Here is a 17860-nt window from a genome sequence, read left to right as displayed (position 1 = left end):
AGACACATAGATCAATGGAACAAATAGAGAGCCCAGATATGGACCCTCAACTCTATGGTCAACTAACCTTCAACAAACCAGGAAAAAAATCCAATGGGAAAAAAGCAGTATCTTCAAAAAATTATACTGGAAAAATTGGACAACTATATACAGAAGAATGAAACTCAACCATTCCCTTACGGCATACACAAAGATAAACTCTAAATGGATGAAAGACCTCAGGGTGAGATAGGAATTCATAAAAATCCTAGAGAACATAGACAGCAAACTCTTTGACATTGACCATAGCAACTTCTTTCAGGACATGTCTCCAAAGGAAAGGGAAACAAAAGCAAAAATGAACTTTTGGGATTTCATCAAGATAAAAGCTTCTGCACAACAGAGGAAATAGTCAACAAAACAAAGAGACAACCCACGGAATGGAAGAAGATATTTGCAAATGACATTTCAGATAAAGTGCTGGTATCCAAGATCTATAAAGAACTTCTCAAACTCAACATAAAAAATAATAATAATCCTTCAAGAAATCAGCAGAAGACATGACACTTCTCCAAAGAAGACATACACATGTCTAACAGACACTTGAAAAAATGTTCATCATCACTAGCTATCAGGGAAATTCAAGTCAAAACAACATTCAGACTTAGAATGGTAAAAATTAACATGGCAAGAAACTACAATTGTTGGATAGGATGTGGAGAAAGGGGAACCCTGTTACACTGTTGGTAGGAATGCAAGTGGGTGCAGCCACTTTGGAAAACAGTGTGGAGGTTCCTCAAAAAGTTAAAAATAGAGCTACCTGATGGCCCAGCAATTGTACTACTGGGTATTTAACCCAACGATACAGATGTAGTTAAAAGAAGGGGCACATGCACCCCAATGATCATAGCATCAATGTCCACAATAGCTAAACTCTTCTTCATCAGATGAATGGATAAAGAAGATATGGTCCATATATACAATAGAATATTACTCAGCCATAAGAAAGGATGAATACATACCATTTGCATCAGCATGGATGGAACTGAAGGGGATCACGCTAAGTGAAGTATGTCAAGCACAGAAAGTCAATTATCATATGGTTTCTCTTATTTGTGGAACATAAGGAATAACCTGGAGGACATTAGGAGATGGAAGGGAAAAATGAAGGGAGGAGGAAATCAGAGGGGAAATGAACCATGAGAGACTATAGAAACAAACTGAGGGTTTTATAAGGGAGGGGGTTTGGGGGTTGTGTTAGCCTGCTGATGGGTAATAAGGAGGGTATGTATTGCACGGATCACTGTGTGTTATATGCAAACAATGAACCATGGAACACTACATCAAAAACTAATGATGTATTGTATGGTAACTAACATATCATAATAATAAAAAAAGAATATTTACCAGCAATAAAATGGAATCAGCAATCCAAAAATTCCCAACAAAGCAATGTTCAGAAGCAGTTGGCTTCACAGATGAATTCTGCTGAACATGTAAAGAGGAGTTAATACCTATTCTCAAACTGTTCTAAAAAATAGAATAATGAGGTAAGTTTCCAAATTCATTGTGTGAGGCCTGCAGTACCCTGACAAAGAAACCATATAAGGACGCTACAAAAAAGAGAACTATAGGCCAATATCTTGGGTGCGTTCGGATGCTAAGAATCTCGACACAATATTAGCAAATTGAATCCAACAATACATTAAAAAATTCATTCACCACAATCAAATGGGATTTATTCCTGGGATGTAAGGATAATTCAAAATTGGCAAATCAAACAATGTGATACATCACATCAACAAAAAAAAGGATATAAAGCTTATTATCATTTTAATAGATGAAGTAAAAGCTTTAGAAAAATCCCAATATCTGTTCATGAAAAGAACTCTCAATGAAGTAGCTTTAGAGGGAACATAGCTCAACATAATAAAGGCCATATATGAGAAAACCACAGCTAACATCATATTCAAAAGTGAAGAACTTAGATTTTTCCCCTTTAGATCAGGAATGAGACAATGATGTCTCCTCTCTCCAGTTTTATTCAGCATAATACTAGAAGCCCTAGGCACAATAATCATAGAAGAAAATGAAATAAAAAGGGAGTAGGCAAGATATTGGAGGAGTAGGGGACTCCATTTCAACTGGTACCCTGAATTAAGCTGGATATCTATCAAACCATTTTAACACCCACAAAATCAGCCTGAGGTTTAAGAATATATATTCAGATCTCTAAATGCAGAAAAGTGAGTGCCTTATGCAAGGAAGGAAATGAATAGTAATGAGTCTGTGGGGGAGATATCAGAAGATAAAGAGAAGGGGGAGGGAGCCACCATAAGCTGGCTCCTGGAAAGTGATATAATATATGAATTCAAAATCGGAACCCTCAGAAATCTGCTGTAGTGTGAGACATCCCTCTCTGAAAGGGGCTCTGGAATCAAAAAGGCAGAATTCTAGGTAGGGCATCGTGGTCTCAGGATACAAGGAACCACAGAGCAGAAGGGGGTTCCTGAACTAGTAGAGTTCCCAAGCATTTGAACCAGGAAGCAGGTTATGGTCAGCAAGTCCAGGAAGATACTCTTAGCTAATATTACAATAAACTTTGAGTCAGCCTGTTGGTAACCAATCTTTTCCTGAGCAGCCTGAAAAACTCTGGAACCTGTGCCCAACTAGGCAAAAAGTCATAAAGTGCTAGTAGCCAAGAAGGATATTAGAGCAGCATCCAGACATGATCCAGGAGTTTTGGGTGCACACATGAGCCCATGGCCACTCACGGTTTTGGAATCACAAAGGGCAGTGGCACTCCTGGACCCCTGGGACTACATCTGAAAGAGTTGCTTTGGGAGGCTGCGGTTTTCAGAGGAGCAAGCAGAAGTGAAGACTGTTTGTCCTGGAAAGTTTATTAAAGAGGGTAGACTGTGAATTTTCATGTTCTGGGCCAGAGATTTGGCTGCACCGGTTTTGCTCTGATCTTCTGATGAAGCATGGAAAGCCCCCACAGAACAAAAGCCACACAGACAACTGGTTTCCACTGAGACCATCCCCCTGACAGGGCGAGACAATTCTTCCCAGGCAGGGTTACCTGAGAAACAGCACAGCAAGGCCCTCCTCCAGAAGACAGGCTGGAAGAACAGGTGATGACAATCCTATGGATAACATAAGACTGTAAAACCCAGGGGCGTCTGGGTGGCTCAGTAGGTTAAAGCCTCTGCTTTTGGCTCAGGTCATGATCTCAGAGTTCTGGGATTGAGCCCCACATTGGGCTCTTTGCTCAGCAAGGAGCCTGCTTTCTTTCTGCCTACTTGTGATCTCTGTCTGTCAAATGAATAAATAATTTTTTTTTAAAGACTGTAAAACTCAATGCCAGGAAAAAATTTTTATTGAGCTCTAGGTGTGGCCTCATGACTTGTTTATTTTTCAGATAAAATTCTCCTTTTCTCTATTTTTTCTTTTTCTTATGCTTTTTCTCTGTTTTTCTTTTCTTTTTTACTTCTTTTCATTTCAAATAGGTTTTTATTATACCAACTTATGTTTAATAGTTCCTTTTTAACTTGTATTTTTTCACACCTATATTTTTTATAGATGTATTCTTAATTTCAGTCCATTTTTCACTCTATTCAATTTTACCATTAACATAAATACAAGTTTTATTTTCCTTGTAATTTTGGGATGTAGTGTCCTCTAACACACAGACCAAAATAAATCCAGGAACACCTGAAACACTCTGCTTTTTCCACACTGAAGGATTAAAACCTCCCTACTCCCCTACTTGTAATATGTGTGTGTGTGTGTATATATATATATATTTTTTTTTTTTTTAATTTTATCAGTGGTGGCTTCTGACCACTCTGAATTTTGCTAGGTTTCATCTTGCCTGGGTCATCGTTGATATTTTGTATTTTGGACTCTGCTCATTCACTCAACCATCCCTCAACAGAATGACTAAGAGGAGGAACTCTCAACAAAGAAATGAACCAGAGACAATGTCCTCTGCCATAGAACTAGTGGATATGGATATAACCAAGATGTCAGAGATAGAATTCAAGGTAGCAATCATGAAGTCAATAACTAGGCTTGAAAAAGACATTAATGGCAATATAGAATCTCTAAGAGCAGAAATGAGATCTAATCAGGCTGAACTAAAAATGCTACGAAAGATACAGTCTAAAATGAATACTCTATCAGCCAGGGTAAATGAGGCAGAAGAGATAATTAGTGATTTAAGAGATAAACAGAGAAAGGAAGGAAGTTGGGGATAACAGAGATGGGTTGCCAGTAGCACATAAAGAAAGGATTGAAGAGGTTAATGAAGCCATGAAACATTCCATTGTCAAAATTATTGGGATCTCTGAGGGATTGGAGAGAGATAGGTGGCTAGGAGATTTAATTGAGAAAACCATACTGAGACCTTCCCTAATCTGGAAAAGGAGACAAGCATTAGAGTCCAAAGAGGCAGAAAGGATCCCTCCCAAAATCAATAAATATATATCAACAACCTGACATATAGTGGTGAAGCATTCAAATTTCACAGCCAAAGAAACTATCCTGAGATAAGCCAGGGGGAGTAGGTTCCTTTCACATGGAAGGACAAAAATCAGAATAACAACAGACCAAGCTACAGAAACCTGCCTAGCCAGAAAGGGCTGGCAAGACATAATCAGGGTACTAAATGAAAAGAACATGCAGCCAGGAATACTTCATCCAGCAAAGTTGTCATTCAAAACAGATGAAGAGTTGAAGAGCTTTCAGGACAGGCAGAAAATGAAAAAAAAAATATATGTAACCACAAAACCCGCCCTCCGGGAAATATTAAGGGGGAATTCTGTGGGGGAAGATAGACCCCAAGAGTCACATAGACCAGAAAGAAAGAGAAAATCTACAGAAAAAAGGACTTTACAGTCAAAACAATGGAACTAAATTCATATCTTTTAATAGTTACTCTGAATGTAAATGGGCTGAATGCTCCCATGAATAGATACAGAGTTTCATATTGGATTAAAAAAAAGCAGGACTCATCCATATGCTGTCTACAAGAGACTCATTTTGAACTTAAATAAACCTCCAGATTGAAAGTGTGGGATGGAGAACAATTTACCATCCTAATGGACTTCAAAAGAAAGCTGGGGTAGCAATTCTCGTATCAGACAAATTAGATTTTAAACAAAAGACTGTAGTAAGAGATGTGGAGGGGCACTCTATTATACTTAAAGAGTATATCCAACAAGAAGATCTAACAATTGCAAATATCTATGCCCACAACATGAGAGCAGCCAATTACATAATCCAATTAATAACAAAAATAAGGAAACATACTGAAAATAACACCTTAACAGTAGGAAACCTCAACAGTCCACTCACAGCAATGGGCAGATCATCTAAGCAGAAGGTGAACAAACAAATAAGAGCTTCTTTGACACATTGGGCCAGATGGACATCATAGATTTATGCAGAACATTCCATCCTATAACAAAAGAATCCTCATTCTTCTCAAGTGCACATTCAACTTTGTCCGAAGTACACCACGTACTGTTTCACAAATCAGGACTCAAATGATACAAAAAAATTGAGATTACTTCCTGCACATTTTCAGATTACAATGCTTTGAAATTGATTCAGCCACAAGAAGAAATTTGGAAGTAACTCAAACACTTGAAAGTTAAAGAGCATTCCAATAGAATCTTTGGGTCAACCAGGAAATTAAAGAAGGACTTCAACTATTTATAGAAACTAATGAGAATGAAAACACATTGGTTCATAAACCTATGGGATACTGCAAAGGCAGCCTTTAGAGGGAAATACATAGCCATCCAAGCCTCTTTAAAAAAATTAGAAAAGACCCAACTACACAAGCTTACCTTACACCTAAAGGAACTGGAGAAAGAACAGCAAGTAAAACCTAAGCCAAGGAGAAGAGAAAAATACAGATTAGGGAAGAAATCAATGAAATAGAAACCAGAAAAACAGTAGAACAGATCATCAAAACTAGAAGATGGTTCTTTGAAAGAATTAATAAGATAAATAAACCTCTGGCCTACTTATCCAAAAGAAAAGGGAAAGGACCCAAAGTATAAAAAAAAAAAAAATCATGAATGAAAGGGAAGAGATGATGACTAACACCAAGGAAATAGAAACAATTATTAGAAATTATGACCAGCAACCATATGCCAACAAATTTAGCAGCCTGGAAGAAATAGACACATTCCTGGAAACTTATAAAGTACTAAGACAGAAATAGAAAGAAATAAACAATCTGAACAGACCAATAAGCAGTATGGAAATTGAAACAGAAATCAAAAACTTCCCCAAAAAACAATATTCCAGGGCCAGATGGCTTCCCGGGGGAATTCTACCAAATATTTAAAGAAAAAAATCTTATCTATTCTACTGAAGATGTTAAAAAAATAGAAATAGAGTAAAAAACTTCTAGTCTTGTTCTATGAGGCCAACATTACCCTGATCTCAAAAGCAGAAAAGACACCATCAAAAAAGGGAATTACAGACCAATATCTCTGATGAATACAGATACCAAAATACTCATCAAGGTCCTAGCCAATATGTCCACTAGTACGTTTACAGGATTATTCACTATGATCAGGTGGGATTTATTTATATCCCACCTAGGTGGGATGCAAGGATTGTTCAATATTCACAAATCAATCATCGTAATAGATCATATTAACAAAAGAAAAAGCAAGAACCTTATGACCCTCTCAATTGATTCAGGAAAACATTTGACAAAATACAACATCCTTTTCTGATTAAAACTATTCAAATTATAAAGATAGAAGGAACATATCTCAATATCATAATCACCAACTATGAAAAGCCTACAGTGAATAACATTCTCAATGGGGGAAAAAATGATAGCTTTTCCCTTAAGGTCAGAAACACAGCAGGGATGCCCACTCTCACCATTTCTGTTCAACACAGTACTGGAAATCCTAGCCTTGGCAATCAGAAAACAAAAAGAAATAAAATACATTCAAATTTGCAAAGAACCAAACTCTCTCTCTTCACAGATGAAATAATACTTTATGTGAAAAACCCAAAATACTCCACCCCAAATTACTAAAACTCATACAGCAACTCAGTAATGTGGGAGGACATGAAATAAATGCACAGAAATCAGTTGATTTTCTATACACTAAAAACGTAACTGTAGGAAGAGAAAATATGAGTCAATTCCATTTACAATAGCACCAAAAAACTTAAGATACCTTGGAATAAACCTAACAAAAGAGGTAAAGGATCTATACTCTAGAAACTACAGAACACTTATGAAAGAACGGAAGACAAAAAGAGATGGAAAAACATTCCATGCTCATGGATTGGAAGAATAAACATGAAAATGTCTATGGTGCCCAGACTAATTTACACTTCCCATGACGTCCTTATCAAAATACCATTGAGATTTTTCACAGAGCTGGAACAAAGAATCCTAAAGTTGTATGGAACCAGAAAAGACCCAAATTGCCAAGGATATGTTGAAAAAGAAAACCAAGTCTGCCCGCTTCACAAGGCCTGACTTCAAGCTCTATTATAAAGCTGTGATTACCAAGAGAGCATGGTATTAGCACAAGAACAGACACACAGACCACTGGAACAGAATAGAGTCTCCAGAAACGGACCCCCAACTCTATGGTCAACTAATCTTCAACAAATCAGGAATGAATTTCCAGTGGAAAAAAAGATAGTCTTTTTAATTAATGGAGCTGGGAAAACTGGACAACCACATGCAGAAGAATGAAACTGGACCATTCTCTTACACCATACACAAAGATAAACTCAAAATGGATGAAAGACCTAAATGTGAGACAGGAAGCCAACAAAATCCTAAAAGAGAGTACAGACAGCCACCTCTTTGACATCCTCCAACAAAAACTTCCTTCAATACATGTCTCTAAGGGGAAAGGAAATAAAAGCAAAAACTATTGGGACCTCATCAACATAAAAATCTGCACAGCAAAGGAAACAGTCAACAAAACTAAAGAGCAACCTTCAGAATGGGAGGAGCTATTTGCAACTAACATTACAGAGAAAGGGCTAGTATCCAAAGTCTATAAAGAATCTATCAAACTTAACACCCACAAAACAAACAATCCAGTCAATAAATGGACAGAAGACATAAACGGACACTTCTCCAAAGAAGACATACAAATGGCTAACAGACACATAAAAAAAAAAAAAAGGTTGAACATCACTAGCCATCAGGGAAATGCAAATCAAAAGCACAGTGAGATATCACCACACACCAGTTAGAATGGCAAAAGTTAACAAGATAGGAGACAACAATTTTTGGCAGGGATGTGAAGAAAGGGGAACCCTCTCACACTGTTGGTGGGAATGCAAACTGGTATAGCCACTCTGAAAATCAGTATGGAGGTTCCTCAAGATGTTAAAAATAGAGTTACCCTATGCCCTAGCATTTGTACTACTAGGTATGTACACTAAAGATGCAGATGTAGTTAAAAGAAGGGGCATATGCACCCTGAAAGGAGCTGAGGTGCCCTTCAACAGATGAATGGGTAAAGATGTGCTTCATATAAACAATGGAATATTAATCAGCCATCAGAAGAGGTGGATACACACCTCTTGCATCAATGTTGATAGAACTGGATGGGAGTATGATAAGTGAAATAAATCAAGCAGAGAAGGACAATTATCATATGGTTTCACTCATATGTGGAGCATAAGGAATAGCGTAGAGGACTGCAGGGGAAGGTAGGGAATTTCTTCAATTCAGGAAGAAATTAGACTGGGAGACAAACTATGAGAGTCTCTGCAGTCCAGGAACCAATGTGAGGGTTACAGAAGTGGGGATGTGTATAACCAGGTAAAGGGTATTAAGGAGAGCTTGTATTGTGATGAACACTGGGTGTTATACTCAACTAATGAATTGAACACTATGTCAAAAACTAATGATGTTGTATATGTTGACTAATTGAACAAAATTTAAAAATAATTAAAAAAATAAAAAGTTGTACATGGATCTGGCCCTGAAAACCTCTCTGATCTCATTTCTTTCCATCCTCGTTTCTGCTCACTTCTATTCTGGCCATACTTAGGGTGCTATCTCCAGGCACATTTTGTCTCAAGGCATCAGCAACATGATTTTTACACTCAATTTATTCAGTTGTTTACTCAAATGTCATCTGTTCTGAGAGAGAGTCTCTATCCATCTAATAAAGTAGTATGCCCAAGGTCACATCCTGCCACTTTACTTACCCTGCTCTAAAAGTCACTCTAAAAATCATCACAAGCTGATGGACATATAAAGTGTGTTAGGAAGAAAGAAATAAGAATTTGGCTCCATCCAACATGGTGTAAACTGTAAGGGTTATGAGAACAAGGACTTTGTTTCTGCCTATTTCCACTTCCTGAAGCAGTGCCATAATCATTTTCAGTCTTGCCACTGATTTAGCACCAAGAAATGGGAGATTTTCAGTATCACCATGGAATAATGTAAGACCTGATTCTAGACTATTGGCCCAAGGAAGAGAGTATGACTGTTTCTAAACAACAGAATGTAAGTACAAGAGAATAGAGGTTTAGACAGTTTTTGTCATTGCCTGGTCAAGGCTGAGACTTCCTCTGACTAAAGTAAGCACGTGTGATAATATTGTCATGGAACAATCCACAACTTCGTTCTAGTCTAGAAGCACAGAAAATTAGGGGGTAAAAGCATAGTAGGTGAATATAGTACACTGATTTTTTTCTCTCTTTCTCCCATTAAGACATAGTCTCATATTTTGCTCACTGCTGTATATTCAACTCCTAAAACAGAATTAGAAATATTATCAAACCTTCATCTGATTAACAAGCTGTGGAATATCCCCAAATCACTGTAAAATAATATAAGGCCTATGGGTCAGAGATGTAATGGTGGTAGCGTCTGTCTTCCTTCCCCCACTAACATATATGCTCTAAGACATCAGGTACTTTGTTTAGATGATTTTCTGTTCAATCCTCAGGTCCTAGGACTGGGTTGAGCTTTCTGTTTGATTATATATTAATAACCTAATGTCATCATGAAACAATATAATGTTTGGTTCAGGACTTGGGGCCCAGTGGGAGACCAGGGACTAGAAAGCATTATTACATATCTAAAATATATATATATATTACTATTTTTGTCATCTATCATATGCGCCTAACTCTTTAGTTACATTTATCACATTTTTTAATTAAATTTTTTATTTATTTTCAGTGTAACAGTATTCATTGTTTTTTCACCACATCCAGTGCTCCATGCAATCTGTGCCCTCCCTAATACCCACCACCTGGTTCCCCCAACCTCCCACCCCCGCCCCTTCAAAACCCTCAGGTTGTTTTTCAGAGTCCATACATTTTTTGTTGTTTTGTGAAGTTTTATACCACCTTATATCTCCTTTATTGGACAGAAGACCACTTAAATGATAAAAGACCATGTGTTAAGAAAGGGAGGTTTTTATTTTGTCTTCTGCTATGTCCCAAACTCTTAAAACAGTGCCAGGATTAGGGCCAGCCTTCCTCTGAGAGTCAGAATGTGGGGTAGCCCCAATATTATCATGGGGAAATGTAAGGTCTGTTTCTGGTCTTGAGGTCAGTGGCAATGGTAGATATCTGTCTCAGGAACAGCCAAGATACAATCTCAATGAGAACTGAAATTTTTGTCTTTTTTAGTCAGTAGCCAGTTCTGTGGCTAGACCAGGCATTCCTGAGTGTCAAAAGTGGTAAAAGTACTCAGAATATCAACTAGCATTCTAAGGTCGGTGTTATTGGTTGTATTTTTGTTGCAATCCTTCTCCCAATTAGAAAAAAGAAAATATTTCTACAATTAAAAACAAAATATAGGGGCACCTGGGTGGCTCAGTGGGTTAAAGCCTCTGCCTTCAGCTCAGGTCATGATCCCAGGGTCCTGGGATCAAGCCCCGCATCAGGCTCTCTGCTCATCAGGAGCCTGCTTCCTCATCTCTCTCTTATCTCTCTGCCTGCCTCTCTGCCTACTTGTAATCTCTGTCTGTCATACAAATAAATAAAATCTTTGAAAAAAATAAAAACAAAATACATTCCACATGATTTGAAGTTTCTCATTTATGTCAAAAATTTTTAAAAGCACAAATACCAATAATATTATCAATTATGATTATATTCAAAGTAAATGTTTAAGGCATAGATAAGATTCACATCAAATTCATGTTAGTGTTTGCTTCAGCAGAGGAAGGAAAGTTTATAGTATTGGGAAAGGATTTATTATATGATATATATATATATATATAGTTATATGTTCTCCTTATTTATTTATTTATTTATTTTTTTAAAGATTTTATTTATTTATTTGACAGACAGAGACCACAAGTAGGCAGAGAGGCAGGCAGAGAGAGAGGAGGAAGCAGGCTCCCTGCTGAGCAGAGAGCCCGATGCGGGGCTCGATCCCAGGATGCTGGGATCATGACCTGAGCTGAAGGCAGTGGCTTTAAACCCACTGAGCCACCCAGGCGCCCCTGTTCTCCTTTTTTAAAATATAAATCTATTTTGGGGCACCTGGGTGGCTCAGTCATTTAAGTGGCTGCCTTCAGCTCAGGTCATGATCCCAGGGTCCTGAAATCAAGCCCTGCATCAAGCTCCCTGCTAGGCAGGGAGTCTGCTTCTCTCTCTCCCACTCTCCCTGCTTGTGTTCCCTCTCTCGCTGTGTCTCTCTCTGTCAAATAAATAAATAAAATATTAATAAAGAAATAAATGAATAAATAAATAATAATTATATAAATCTATTTCTAAAGGAAGTACGTCAAAATGTTAATATTTTAATTGTTAAATATTGACATAGTTGATTTTGCACAAAAGTAAACAAATGTTATGTTTTATATACTTTCCGTATCATGTTTTAAGTTTTCAAAATAAATAAAAATACAAAGAAATTTTGAAACACCATTATAGCTGATTTATTACAATGTTTTCAATATTGAACATATTCAGGAAATATGCATATGCAATATGCAAGGACATAAAGCATCTGAATAATACAACCAAGAAGCTTGATAATAGAGAAAACTTTAAATTTTGTATTTTATAGAAACTATACATTCTTTTCTTAATAGAAAGTTTCAATAAACCAATTACCATTGGAGAGATAAGGTTGATTAAGGATCTTCCATCAAAATTGTCACCACGATTAAATTCTTTTATAGCTTGGTATTAGCTAATTTTAAAAGAACTGGAATTTTAATTAATTTTTTAGACAAAGAACAAATAATTATAATGCTTTTTAGAGCTATTTCAGACCACAAAAAAGACGGAAAATTCACCAATTCATTTTTAAAGCTAGCACAATTTTAAAAACAGAATTTTATAAAGACAGGGGGTGTTATCCGTAAACAATGAATCTTGGAACACTACATCAAAAACTAATGATGTATTGTATGCTGACTAACATAATATAATTTAAAAAAATAAAAAAAAGAAAAAATACAATTTCAATTTGAAGTGTAAATGGAATAATTCTAAAAAATATTGGTAAATAAAATCTAGCAATGTATCAAATGATTATTTGGTTATTATAAGATGACTAAGTAGGATTTATTCCAGAGACACAAATTTGGTTCAGCATCAAATACCTAGTCCTCTAATTCATTACATTGACAAATTAAAGGAAAACAAAATCTTATGATTTTTTTCAATGGATGCTGAAAGACATCTGATAAATTTCAGAAGCCACTTTCAGTAAGCTTCCTAATGTGAAACAGGAATGGAAAAAATGGAATAAAAGAAACTCCTTAAACATTTTAAGGGTTAATGACTATTTGCCAATAACCAAAAACAAACATTAATAGGGAACACTAAAGATAATTCCATGAAAACTAATACCAGATGAGCATATCTGTCATAATGATTATTAAACATTATTTTGAATAAATAAAATTATTGCTATTTGCAGGTGCAATGATTGTATACCTAGAAGATTGAAATTATTCTACTTTTAAAAAATGTAATAAGAGAATTTATGAAGTTAATTCTGTAGTTTATCTATATTGTCAAAAATAAGAAGTTAAAAATAAGGAGGAAAAAATGCCCAATTCAAAATGTGACAAAGTCTGTAAAAATATTCAGAAACAAATTTAATCCAATATAATGGATCCATATGAAGAACATTACAAAAACAAAACCAAAAGATTTTAATTATGTACCAAAACTCTTGAATGGCAGGAGTTAATAACATTAAAATTGTGTTCTAAATAGAAATGTAGAAATGTATCACAATTCTAAGATATCAGAATTTTTTAAATGTGGAAAGAATGCTTTCAATTTTCATAGAAAAAATTAATTTCTAGAACAATTTATATAAAAGAAGAAATGGGGAAAAAAAGAAACACCTAATGAGAGGTAACTTGCTTTACCAGAGTTCAAAATTTATGGTCAAGCCACTATAGTTAAACGACAGGATACTGGTTCACAGACTGAAAAATGGGTGGCTTATTTAATATATACAATAGCATAACCATGAATCCAATGTGAACAAAATGTATATTTGAACTTTTATCTTATACCATATATAAAATAAACTCCAGATGGCTCAAATAGCTAAAACCTTAAAATTAATGAAAATTTTAGAAAAAGATATAGGTAACTATTTGTATGACTTGGGGTGGGGGCACTCATCTGAAAAAGATGTGAAAGCAAAAAACTTAAAAGGAGGTAGCAGTCTATCTAAAAATAAAAACAACAATGTAAGAAACTATAAAGTAAAAGACACCACCGCTAAAGTCAAGATCAGGGATAGAATGGAAAAAATACAGATTGGCTACAAATGATTAATCTGTATCCTAGAGAAGTATAATAAGAATTCCTACAAATGTATAAGAAAAAGATCAAAGATTCAATAGATAAATGAGCAAAGGATACCTACTGGCAAATCACAAAAGAGAAAAATCCAAACAGTTAAAAAAACAAACCTCCTTGAGTTTGTCAATTAAAAAATTACTATTTAATGTTTCACCCTCCAGATTTGCAAACTTGAAAGAGTACTGGACAGGATAATGGGAAATGAGCACTTTCATTTTGTATAGTAATTTTGTAATATTACTTAAAATTAAATATACCCCTACCTAACAATCCCATTTCTGGGAATCTACCCAATAGAAATAAAATCACCAGTATTTATTGCAGATGCGCTATGGTGAAAAAAGGAAAGGAAATAATTTAAGTGACCATCAATGATAGAATGCCTGAATACCTTTTTGGTATATAAATGTACTGTATATGCAGCTGCTAGAGGGAAGGAGAGAAAGAAGAAGAGGGGAAAAAGTGATTTATTTAATAAATGTGATGGCTTAATCAGGTACCTGATGTGAACAGAATGTATAATTTGACTTCTGTGTATACCAAATACAAAGTAAATTCCAGGGCAGAGGGGAACTGGGAGAGGACAAGAGGGGGGAGAGATAGAGAGAGAGAGACTTGCAGCTACTGATTAGAACAGATATCATGGATATTCCAAATGTGAAAAGTAATTACAGAGAAATGATGTGGCTTTTCATTTTTATAGAAGAGACTATAACAAACTTTCTGTAAGTGGATGGGGAAAACGTGTAAGGTTATACATCATGTTCTTGACACTTGTTACCTGCAAAGAAGACAGGGGAGATAATAAAATGGGAGAAAGAATCTGGTGTGGAGTTACACCACTGATTTTTCTTTAGTTTTTCATTGTTTCAATGGTAATGAATACTTTTCAGTTTTCTATTAACACCCAAATTAAATATTCAATTATAGAACAAAGCCATATCAAAAGTACCAGTGTACCCTTGGGACAAAACTGTGGGACTAGTCGTTGTAAGATTTGGAGGCACAATAAGTAAAAAGTAATAATAAATTCCTGAACCTCTGACACCATTCTTTTCCAAAAATTCACAATTACAAGAACATGACGTTTTACATTTAATAGTTCCACGACTTTAGGGGGTTTTCACCAAGCCATAGACATAAATGTGAATATCATCATCAAACTTAATGAAGTAGACGGATGGCTTGGCCACCACTTGATGGATAAATATGCCGGTTCTCTTGGACCCGTCATCTTTGGCATGTTCCACTTGCTTGCCCACGAGGCTGTCGACCACTTCTCCAGGCTCCCGTTCTGCTGTAGGGAAATAGTAGTTGGAATCTGGAATGATACGCAGGTCACCGTCTTTGTAGTCATCCAGCAGCGTGTACATATAAAGGACAGGATCTTTCTCATAAGTTATGTAAAACCAAGTGTCCATCACAGGGGCTCGCGCCAGAACCATGCCCTTCCATTCATCTTTCGTACCATGCTCACCCTCAAACACATGCCCCACTGCTTTGCCAATCAGGAAATCCGCCAGGCGCGAATCAATGTGAGGAGTTGGCACTCTTTCAGGAAGAATTTCTAACGCTAAAACTCTCTTATCTAGGTGCAGCTCTAGCCCATACACACTATCTTTGCCATCATATTTGATGATGTAGAGAGTGGGCTTCACTGAAACCTGCTCGAGCACAGTGCCCTTCCACTGCTCCACGGGCTCATTGCCTTCCTTCCAGCCGTGTTGAATGCGGCAGCCCACGATGTTCCTACGCGTGAGGAAAGTGGGCTTGCGCCGCTGCTTCCTGTGGGTGTGCCTTTTCTTCATCAGGTATGCGGAGACGCCATCTACACCCATCGGGGGCACAGTTGGGGGTGACATGGCTCAGGGTTTAAGGAGGCTCAAGCAAAGCTGCCACTTCCTCAGTTAAGATGACAAAAAGTCAACACTACCCAAAATGAGATCTTTTTTTCGTGATCTCTGAGTCTTTCCTCCCTTCCCCAAGTGCAAGTCTCTCCCCAACGCTTGACAGAAACGTTCTAACTCTGACCGTGGGCACTGGAACAGCCTGGACCTTTTGACAGTGTTCTCCTTTCCCGCCCAGGAGAGGTGTCTGCAGCAGTGGCGGTTGCCGCAGCAGATGGCGGGCTAGCTTGTACTGCTTACGCCTCGCACCCACCCTGACTCCCAACCCCGAGTCCCAGAATTGACCACTTAGCTGTTATCGCTGGTGCTGAAGCTGCAAAAACGGTGACTGAGAAGACGACAGGAAATGTAGTCAAGGGATAAGAGAGATGACTGCAGAAGCAAAGGAGCAGGCAGCGGTGGGTCTCTGACAAATCCGCACGGCCTCGGCTTCGCAGCGCTGCTCTGCCCGGCCTAGCTCTGGCGCCGGGGTTTTTGCTTGTTTCAGGAATCCGACCCCTTAGAGCCCGCCTGCGCCTCAGCCCCGCCCCCTGCCATTCCGCCTTCCGCTGGGCCTGCAGTGACTGGGCGGGTCAGTGCGCGCACCCGCGTTCAGTACGCAGTCACAGTCTCTCCCTCCTTCATTTCCTCACGCGCTCCCTGACCGCTTCCCTCAAACTGGAGCCAGACAGGCCGGCTCCCCTGCTCTTTCTTTCTGGCCGCCTTTCACCCGTTAGCCTTCTCCACAGCCACTCCATCTGCTTTCCATCTTACAGGAATTCCTTACAAAGTCTTTATAAAATAATATCTAATCCACACATAAACAGAGTTTGTGCATACAAATTATTTTCTTCCAGTTTAAGGAATATGAGATCAGTGAAGAAAAAGCCCACCATCTTGATCCAAACTCTCCTTTATATTTTCTACCTGATCACTCCCATTAACCTTTTTTAATGATCTTCTTTTCTGAATGTAAAAGAAATGTACTGACATGGAGAATTTCTGAAACTCAGTGAAATAAAAGACAAAACTAACTTTGATCTTACCATCTAGACATACAGCAAAATGTTAATTCTGATTTCTTCCTTATATTTTACAAAATTGTGAGATTTCATACCTCTATAGCTTTTTTTCCCCCAATTTATATCAAGAGCATTTTCCAAGTTTATCAAATACTCTGGAAACTTTTTTTTAATTGTCTCATAATGTTTCTTTGTGTGGATCGTCCATTATTTGTGCTAAATGACCTATGACAAAATAGGTAATGAAGCTAATTTACCTTCATATATGGACTTATTGAGCTATTATAAACCATATTTTCAAATAATATTTAATGCCATGGGAATCCACATATGAGATAAGGACAATGTGTGAAAAAGTAGGCTATTGAGACAAAATTATGGAGATAGGAACAAACTTTATAGTGAGAAAAACAAAAGGGCTTCTGTTGTATATATTTGTTTTTTTTTTTTTCTTATTATAGGACTACTGCATCTTCCTATGGAAAATCTGAAAGATAGAAAAGAAAGTGTCTGTAATTTCACCTACCTCAAGTCACAGGGTTGTTATGAGGATTAAATAGTAATGTCTGTAAAACTTTTAGCCCTGTATCCTACATTATGAGATGGTAATTAAAGCCAGGGAAGTCTACTCTCTAATTCTCATTCCTCCATCCTTCACTGGTGAGAAGACAATACCTCATTTCATTGCAGGTAAAATAAAGGTCATCATTTTATCTAGAAATGTAGAAAAGTAGGGGAGATAGCTGCAAGATGAAAATACTGGCTGCCTCCACATTTCATACCTTCCAAGACAGGGACAGAAAAAAACCTAGTCCTTGTACCATTTAATAGCTAAAAGGGCAGAATGTTCTGGACCTCCAATTCCCCGTGTTTCCCAGGCCAAGGACTTTGAAGATGGGATGATTCTTCAATACTACACATTGAGAAAGTAATTCTGAGGAAGCAAGAAAACTATATACACTACAAGGTACTTCTAAACTCTTTGGGATGTCATAGTGAGGGGCACCTGGGTGCCTAAGTTGGTTGGACAACTGCCTTAGGCTCAGGTCATGATTCCCGGGTCCTGGGAACAAGCCCTGCATTGGGTTCCCTGCTCCTCAGGGAGCCTGCTTCTCCCTTCCCCTCTGCCTGCCATTCTCCCTGTTTCTGCTTTCT

The 17860-nt window shown here is 37.3% G+C and overlaps 1 protein-coding gene across 1 annotated transcript; it reads right to left on the bottom strand.

Moving 5' to 3' along the window:
- Positions 1–14909: 14909 nt before the first annotated feature.
- On the bottom strand, positions 14910–15659 carry SPIN4 (spindlin family member 4; the record flags this gene model as incomplete). Its single annotated transcript, XM_080795168.1, has 1 exon — positions 14910–15659. One exon carries the CDS (start codon positions 15657–15659, stop codon positions 14910–14912), a length of 750 nt encoding a protein of 249 aa, XP_080651294.1.
- Positions 15660–17860: the final 2201 nt, after the last annotated feature.

Source organism: Martes martes (genome assembly GCF_963455335.1).
Source record: "Martes martes genome assembly, chromosome: X".
In the NCBI taxonomy this organism is placed as follows: domain Eukaryota; kingdom Metazoa; phylum Chordata; class Mammalia; order Carnivora; family Mustelidae; genus Martes; species Martes martes.
Note: the sequence above shows the minus strand (reverse complement) of the source record. Positions and strands in the feature narration are given on the sequence as shown.